This window comes from Laccaria bicolor, genomic scaffold, assembly GCF_000143565.1.
Source record: "Laccaria bicolor S238N-H82 LACBIscaffold_4 genomic scaffold, whole genome shotgun sequence".
NCBI classification, from domain to species: Eukaryota; Fungi; Basidiomycota; class Agaricomycetes; order Agaricales; family Hydnangiaceae; genus Laccaria; species Laccaria bicolor.
In genome coordinates this window covers 6577-15144 of record NW_001889875.1, presented here as the reverse complement: position 1 = coordinate 15144, position 8568 = coordinate 6577, and the positions used below count along the sequence as shown (strand labels likewise).

General features: G+C 46.7%; 4 protein-coding genes across 4 annotated transcripts; 1 reads left to right on the top strand and 3 right to left on the bottom strand.

Annotated features, from left to right (window-relative positions):
- Positions 1-407: 407 nt before the first annotated feature.
- LACBIDRAFT_323100 (uncharacterized protein) lies at positions 408-1306 on the top strand (the record flags this gene model as incomplete). The annotated part of the gene is made up of 5 exons (XM_001876789.1): positions 408-498; positions 554-595; positions 650-679; positions 731-802; positions 855-1306. The coding sequence occupies 5 exons, from the start codon at positions 408-410 to the stop codon at positions 1304-1306; spliced, it is 687 nt and encodes a 228-aa protein (XP_001876824.1).
- A 1464-nt stretch (positions 1307-2770) lies between these two features.
- LACBIDRAFT_311050 (uncharacterized protein) lies at positions 2771-3865 on the bottom strand (the record flags this gene model as incomplete). The annotated part of the gene is made up of 1 exon (XM_001876317.1): positions 2771-3865. The coding sequence occupies one exon, from the start codon at positions 3863-3865 to the stop codon at positions 2771-2773; it is 1095 nt and encodes a 364-aa protein (XP_001876352.1).
- An 803-nt stretch (positions 3866-4668) lies between these two features.
- LACBIDRAFT_311049 (uncharacterized protein) lies at positions 4669-5402 on the bottom strand (the record flags this gene model as incomplete). Its single annotated transcript, XM_001876316.1, has 3 exons — positions 4669-4951; positions 4999-5315; positions 5367-5402. The coding sequence occupies 3 exons, from the start codon at positions 5400-5402 to the stop codon at positions 4669-4671; spliced, it is 636 nt and encodes a 211-aa protein (XP_001876351.1).
- Positions 5403-6380: 978 nt separating this feature from the next.
- On the bottom strand, positions 6381-7058 carry LACBIDRAFT_311048 (uncharacterized protein; the record flags this gene model as incomplete). Its single annotated transcript, XM_001876315.1, has 3 exons — positions 6381-6824; positions 6876-6887; positions 6945-7058. 3 exons carry the CDS (start codon positions 7056-7058, stop codon positions 6381-6383), a joined length of 570 nt encoding a protein of 189 aa, XP_001876350.1.
- Between the last annotated feature and the right edge of the window lie 1510 nt (positions 7059-8568).

Below are 8568 nucleotides of genomic sequence, written 5' to 3'. Positions count from 1 at the left end.
GTGAAACTGAGTGTCATTCAACAAAATATAAGGTAGTTACTTACAGCTTTCTCCCAGGCATGTGCTTCTAAGGTCGGTCGGTTCACGTCATTGGAATTCATAAGAGTCGCTTGATTTCGATTGATGAACCTCAAAAGTGATTCTTTTTGAAACCAAACATCGTCCAAACACCCGGGGTCGAGATTGTGGGCTTTAGCTTCTATGGTAATGGTGGAGGACATTGGAGTTGGAATGGCACGAAGGGTTAGAATGAGACGATGATGAAAGTTGATGTCGAAAAGTTGTCAACAGAGTCACGTGGTGGCGTCAGAAGAGTAGAGATCCTCAGAATGTTCCACGGCTGATCATCGGTGGCTTTCATTCCCATGGTTGAATTTTCAAGGGCCATTGCAAGGCCAAACAAAACAATGGGCCTTTCTCTTGAACAACGTTCATTAGCAACTGCAATCCCTGGAAAAGCCATCTACTCCATGGCTGATATGTCTTTGACAAACCCAGGTAGGAGAATGTCTAATCTTCCAGGCAACCATTGTCACTAATTCTTTTGACACAGAAGTTGTAATGAAAGACTTGGAGCATAGGGAGGTGCAGGAAGGTAAATAATTCAGTTTGGGCTTTTACTACCAACACTGTTACAACCTTACCTTAGAAATGGCCCAACATCAAAACGTTCTCCCAAGTAAGCAAGTCTTATAACCTGACCAACCTTCAATCATTATCGGGCGAACAGACCTACCAAGCGACAATGGAATGCAGTCCACTGAACAAGCAATGGAAGTCGACGTGGATAGCATTATGCAACGTAAGTCGATGGGCCAAGCTTTACAGATTGATATTAATGTGGTCTTCATTAGAACGTGAAGAGAGTCAATTGATGTCCATTGATTTGACTGTTTCTCGCCCGGCCCCGACATTCGACAAATCTATTTTCAATTTTCAAACGTCTGCCATTTCTGCAAAGGCCAGAGACATTAATTTCGATCGGTCCCTATTTGATTTTACAAAGCCCACGGTGTCTTCCCCCTCCCCCCAGTCCATCTTTGACTTTCAGAAACCTGGAATCTCCTCCCCGAGCTTGGGCATAATGCCCACTTTTGACCAACCCAAACTCTCCTCCCCCACCAATGAAGTTACTTTCGATCGGGCCATCTTCAATTTTGATAAACCCAAAGTGTCTTCCCCGGCCAAAGATGTTGGTTTGGACCGGGCGATGTTTGATTTTACAAAGGCCACTGTTTCACCACAGTCGATCTTTGATTTTCAGAAACCTGGAATGTCCTCCCCGGCCTCGGGCTCTCATTTTTAGTGTTTGGAAGTCCGGTCTCGTGACTGGGAAAAGACCGTAACCAGACCGGACCAAGACCGCAAAAGACCGGACCTGCGGTTACGGTCTTTTATTTTTGAAATGTAAAGACCGCAAAAAGACCGGTTAACGTGAACCGGTTTTAACCGGTTTGGACCGGTCTTTTGTAGCCCCTTAAATACCCTTTAAAACGCACCCAAGAACGTACGATTTGGTAAAAAAACGAGAGAGATATGAATTAAAATGTAAATTACTTTGGGGAATAATAGATGTACCAGACTTATTTTATAGAAGCACCAATTCCTAACGGAATTTAACGTTCTTGGGCTCGTTTTGAAGCTATTAAAAATGTTAATAAATTTACCGATTAATAATTCTAAAATATTGGCCTAAAGACCGGTCATAAACCAGTTAAAACCGATGCAGACCGAAACCGGTCTATAGACCGCAAAAAACCGCGGTCTGCGGTCTTTTTGCGGTCCGGTCTGGTCTTTTGACTTCTGGGGAAAATGCAGACCGGTTACGGTTACGGTTAACACCCCTGGGCATCAAAAAACCGGACCGAACCGGACTTTCAAACACTACTCATTTTTCCTTTGAATTCCACAAGCCTGATGTCGTGATCTCAGGTTTGTACATTTCCTCTTCACATTCAAAAAGCATTTAGCTCACCCATCATAACAGATGTGGACAAGTCGGTCTTCTCATTTCAACCATCTACCCCTGCGTCAAGCAGCCAGAAGCCAGCCAGAGGAAACCCTGGGTCACATTCAAAGCACAATCGCCATCATGCCAACCCGAGTTTACAGCCCCCAAACGAGCCCGAGGAAAGCCTGGGTCCAATTGAAAGCACGAGGGCCATCGTACCAACTGCCTTTGGTCAGGCCATGGCATATGCTCCATACCCGATCTTCATCCATACACATCGTCGGTTAGGACCCCGCCCACCACATTCAACCAAATTGGTGGAGTTGGATTCCAACTCCCGACGTGCGAGGGGGATGTATCGAAACTACGATCTCCGTGCCCAGTGGGAAAATTCTGGTGTCAATAAGACCTTTGGCGACATGATAGAGGGATTCACCAAAGTCTGGGAAAGGGTCACTGACCCAGATCCTTCACCTGATCCCATACCAGAGTCCGGGACATGCAGGCCAAATTGGATCAGCATGACTCTCAAGAACTTACCCACGATGATAACCACGATGATGCCATGGACTCTCTTTCAGGCCGTATTCACCAGGAGGCGGTCATATCCCTGCCTGAAAACATTACGACGACCAGCCATTATCAGTATATTCTAACTCGAATGAGGAGGGATAAAGAAAGGTTGGTTGAACAGATTGAAACTGATCGAGATATTTTAGCAGCATTGGATGCCACCTTACTTTCACTAAAACCGTTTGTAACGAACAAGGGGAAGGCCCGGGACTGGGGTGAATAAGTAGTTTTATGTACCTTTTGCAATTACGAACTTGGGTGAAACTCCAACACAAAACGAATTGACATTATTCTAAAAAGATATAAACTAATGTTTCTTGGATTGGGTGATTCGAACACTCTCTTCAGCAATTCTCTTTGACCAATCTTGGTGGAAACCTTGCCTTTGATGGGCCGAGGTTTAGGTTTTGCCTTGACAGGGACAGCCATGGCCGACTTGACTAAATCAATGTTAGTTGATGGGCTGCGACCAGCATGTGGATCGACCTCGGTACATGGTTTGTCAATGGAAACGTCTTGTACGACAGGGGAGCCAGCAGCCTTCTTGATTGTGCCAGGTCGGCCGTTTTTGGGGCCAAGTTTGTAACTGGCCTCCAACCGAGAAGTCTTGTTGGGGAGGGCATCCTCTTCATTGTCACTGTATTTTCTTTTCACCCCATGTCCACCCAATGGCTCCGCAAAGTCCATTTCCCAAAAGCTTTCACCTTTAGGTTTCAGGTTATCAATAGTCTTCTTTGTTGGCCGAGCTTCATCGTCTAACCCAGGCTCAGCTACTGTCCCCTTTACATCGAAGTCGTTCTTGGTGGCTGCTTTCTTCTTTGTCGGCTGAACTTCCTGTTTCTCAAGATCCGAGTCCGAGTCCCATTGTTCTTTGGGTTTTGGCCGAACTTCCTCAACTGACTCAGGCTTGGTTCCTTCAAAGTTGGCTGCCTTCGTCGTTGGCTGAGCTTCTTCGTCTGACCCAGGCTCGGTTCCTGTCCCCTTGACTGTGGCTGCTTTCTTCTTGATCGGCTGAACTTCCTGCTTCTTGACATCTGAGTCAGAGTCCCATTGATCTTTCTGAGCTGCTTTTTCTGACCCTAGGAACTTCACTGCTTTCGTCCTGTTGGGCCAAGCTTCCTCCTCTTCCACATCGGAGTGCCATTGATCTTCATCTTCCCCTTTTCTTGTGGTCAAGTTGTTCTTTTTGACTGCTTTCTTGGTCGGCCGAACTTCGTGTTTCGGCTGAGCTTCCTTGACTGACCCAGGCTTGGTTCCTCTCAAGTCGGCTGCCTTCTTCTTCATCGGCCGAACTCCCTGCTTCTCCACATCCACCTTGGGATTTGGCCTTCCTTTTGCCATGCTCGGCCAAGCTTCCTCATCAGAGTCCCATTGATCTTGAGGTTTCTTCCCTTTCGTTCTTGTAGACTGAGGTTCCCCATCTGACCCAGACTCAGTATGAGAGTCCTCCCAACCACTCTTGGATGCTATTTTCTTTTGAGTCAGCTGAGCTTCCTCATCTGACCCGGACTCGGTCCTTCCCTTCTTCCTTCCCTGCCCAACTGTAGCTTCCTCATCTGACAATGACTTGGTTGCTGCCTGGCCTTTCCTTTGACCCTTGCTTTTGCCGAGCTTCTTTCCCTTCCCAACACTATGAACTTGTCATTTTGAAACTAGAACTTTGATTTTCTGCTAGGGAGGTGCTTCCCGAACCGCTTTGCCCTCCAAAAAGGCTTTGAATTGAAAGGCGACTTTGCCTTTTTCTTGATGTTCATACCAAAATTGTAGAGCTTGACTGACCATCTCCATCGGAAATTTGGAGGGATCGAGAAACTTGTGAAGGTTATCCCCCTCCGCGGTTACTGCTCTCCAAGCCTCAGGTATGTGTTCCTCATCCACAAAGTTGGACAACTTTGCTCCAATAGCCGTCCATGGAGCTGATCCCTTTTGCTGCCCAGCTGCAATATCTGAATAGATAGAAAAGTTGGATAATAATAATGGGATATTTGGACGTACTTACTATAATGCTGGTTCACAAAAGAACGAAGAAGATTTAGTCGCCAAATTCGAACATCATGGGAAGTTTTAACTGGTGGGTTTGAGGGATTGGGCAGAATGGGCTCCCCATAGTTATTCATCTCCAGAGTCATGGCCATCCGGCCGCCTCAGTGTCCTCCCTCAGCCGAAGTCAACTCATGAGACCCATAGTGGTCCTCATTATGTGCTCTCCAAGAAGCTACTGTTATTCCATCTTCTTGGAAACTCTGGCCTTGGCTATTGATGTAGTCCTTTCCATTGCCCAGTTCTTGATTGAAGTCGTAGGTTGAGACATCCAAAGTGCCATCGGGGTTCAGGTAACAGCCAAATATAAAGACCCGGACACCCATTGTGTCATAAATCTCCTTGGAAAAGGCATGCATCTGAGCAGTGCAGTTCTTCACAGCCAACCTTACAACAGATTCAGAGAAACCAACATTGACAATCAAATGACTCACTTTGACTTGAGTTCGGGGTCCACCCCCTTCTTGTTGAACTCCTCGGCTGTCCTCTCTAACCTTTTTACCTCTTTCTTTGTAAGTTTCTCCATCATTGTAGTGACCACCCGCTCCCGAAAATCAAAATGAGTCCTTTCTCCCCCCTTAGGCTGGGTGTCGCTGGCTTGGTTGGCTTCTACACAGAGCTTGGTAGCCTCGGTATCAATGGCTTCCTTATTCTCATGCTGGAACACACGTCGGGCATGCCACTGCTGACCCAACTTAGGCATTTTTTGGCTTCTTTTGCGACTGTGCTGCCCAAACCAAGCTTTGATATCCTAAAAATCATTCAGAAGGACATTCATATCTAGACCATGAAAATTAGTTACCTTCTTAACAGCTGTTCTCTCCTCCTTGTTGAACATCTTTCCATTGGGGAGTATGTCCAGCATTTTTTACAAAACATCAGACAATAAGTTGGCACGAGCTGAGTCACTGGCCTCTCTGTACTCATCCCGATGTTTCTCCAACAACTCGCTTTCTTCCTTTGTCCAACACCTCTAGGCATTGTCACAGGTAACCCCCGGGTACTTCCGGCCTTACCCGTACCCTTACCCCTGGAAACCCGTACCCTCAACCACAGGTAGGGGTTTTTGCGGGTAAGGGTATGGGTTTACGTGGGTTTGGCGGGTCTTACGGGTCTTACGGGTTTAGCACCAATGACCATGTTACTTGGTAATGTAACATACAAATCTACTTAGTAATGTAACATACAAAACACTCCCTTTATCCAACGTCGTCCCTCTACAGTGTACGGGCAGAAGGGGCAAACGGCGACGACACGCCCAAATATGCCCCGAGCTCGTCGTGTTCACATTTGAGGAACGCAAGCTGCTGGTGATGCTTGCTCTCATCATTTGCAATCGTCGTTTGCCATCGTAGTTTGCCGTCATCACTCGTAGCCATAAAAAAGAAGAAATGGATAGGAAGAGAACAAGAGGGAGGGGAGAAAAAGAAGGGGAAAAAAGCGCACCAACCTGATTCATCAACACCTTCCATTCAACCCCGCAGCCACCAAATCGTCCAACGTGTTCTCGAACCACTTCTTTTCACGGACTACGGCATGGAGGAAGTCCGTTTTGTTGATGTGTGGTGCCTGTGCAAATTAAGTGGTGATCAGCGAGTGAAGGAGCAAAGGGAGGAAGGAGAAATGAGGGACGAGGAAGGGTGAAGTGAGGGGGAAGGAGACTTGATAGAGGGAAGTGGACTTGAGAAGAAAGCGGCTCCGAAAGGGAGCGCAAAAGGAAAGAGGTTGCGAGAGGGGGTGGAAGATACACCTATTTGACATTCCCTGCCCATGGACCAGTGGGTCCTACGTCGTCGTTCCGTGGTTGTCCCGTGTCTCAGCGTGGTGGGTTGGAACGAACGTGGGATGGGCGCACTTCCGTTCGTGGCCGTCGTTTGCGAGCGGTGGTGGATGGTGGTCGTCGGTTTTGCCTGGTGGTGGTTCGTCTTCGTTTATGTGCGGTCGTCTTCGTTTTTTGGGCGGTCGTGCTGGCGGGAAGGTCGTGGGTTGTCATCGGCTTTGGGCGTTGTGTCGTGGTGGTCGTTGCCGGCGTCGTTAGGTGAGGTGTGACGTGGCGTTGCTTGTCACTGTTCTTAGGGTGTGCAGTGGTTGGGGGCGGTGGATCGATAGTTGCAAGTGGTGGTTGTTGGTGGTAGTGGTGACGCAGGTGATGTGGATGGTCGATGGTGATGCTGGTTGAGAAGAGGTGCGCACAAGCTTGTGGATCCTCTGAAGTCGACGAGACTGCCGATGCGCAATCGGCCTTTCTCGATTGAGGATCCTAAAAAAAGTGAAATCAGATTAAAATGAGGGGTGTGGAATGAACCTTGACATGGTTTTGGGCCTGTTACAACGATGAGGTTTCAGCAAGAGGGGAAAGAGGAGATAAATTGGGAGTGACCTTTGCATTTGGCGCGAGCGGACAACGCGTACTCAAGATGATAGCCAAAAGGTTTCTCAGCCATTGTTGGGGAGGGAAGGAAGAATTGAAGAAAATGTTTGTTTGTTGAAGCATATGATGGTCCCGGCAAACACCGCTCACACACAATAAATACTGTCTAATAATGTGGCGGTTTTGTGGCGGGTAACCCGCCAACCCGTGCCAAGGGTACGGGTACGGCGAGGGTCAGATATATCTAACCCGTACCCCTACCCACACGTACCCTTACCCGCAACCCGCACGGGTTGCAAAACCCGTGACAATCACTAAACACCTCCCTGACCCATGGTGCTTGGTTTGACTGTCGGATGGTTTAGGGGATTTGGAACAAGTGCTCATAACGGGATGTATAATGATGGTTTGATGAGAAGAGGTAAATGACCAAAGAGGTCTAAACAAACAGTGTTACTTGGAAATACTAAAAATATCTGTGATGAGCGCCAATCACAGATTAGCATCGGCCAGATAACCTTGGATCGGCAGAGACCATCACAGAACGGAAACGTTAAGGTTGTTGTATCACGGAACAGTAATGATCGGGAGAAACCATCACAGAACGGAAACATCAAAAAGGTTGTGACCCTGACGATCATCATCGGAACAACTTCTGTATGCCTCGAGGAATAATGAGATAGGAAATATTAAACTACACCTTGAAACTACCTTGAAACCAGAGTACAGTTAGGTTAGCTAGCACATGTAGGTTAATTGGCAACCATTTTTGCAGAAGATAAAGAAAATTGACTGGACTTAACATTCTGTTTGAAAAGTGAACATTTTCCAAGAAAAAAGAAAAAGGACTGGAGAAAGTGAAGATGGTTCATTCATTGTCTCAAAGAAGCAAGATGCACATTGTGCTTCCGATGTACAGGCAAATATTGTTTATTGCGACTTATTTTAGTGGTTTGACTGGAAATCAATGGTGTGCACATGCGGAAATCAATTGCGCACACATGCATGGCTTTACTGGTTCTAGTAGCCGGATGTAGTATGAACATGGGTCCACTGCTTGTATACCATGTCAATCAGAATATCCCTGGTGGCGGTCTAATGAGGTCCATTAAGTATGCTAGCATTGCAGCCAGGTTGATAGCCAAGTGGGTAGTCTGACCGGAATCAAATTCATGCATATGCATCTACTGGTTCTAGTATTAGTACAAAAACGAATCTACTGGTTGTATATATCCTAATGAACCCTCAAGCACAAATTATGTCCTAGTTCTTTTATAAACTCCACAGAAGCTGAACAAGCAGGAAATGAGATTCACTTGTTTATATTTGCAGTTGCTATTCAATGGCTACACTTTCCTTTTCCTTTCCCCCTCATTTAAATAATCACCCATGGGAAGAAGGTCCCACAGCACCACTGGTATTACCCACTTCAACAGGCTTGTTATAAAAAATGGAAGGAGGTATTTTCCCTCCTCCACTGTTCCCTCCCTGCCCTCTTCTCCTGTAAAAAAGCGGGGGCAGCCACCTGGAAAGAGACAACGAAACTGGAAATGAAGATTTGCCATACATTGAATACACTCCTCCTCTCGACAATCCACCTCACAGAAACATAAAATTTCACATCCAATATATC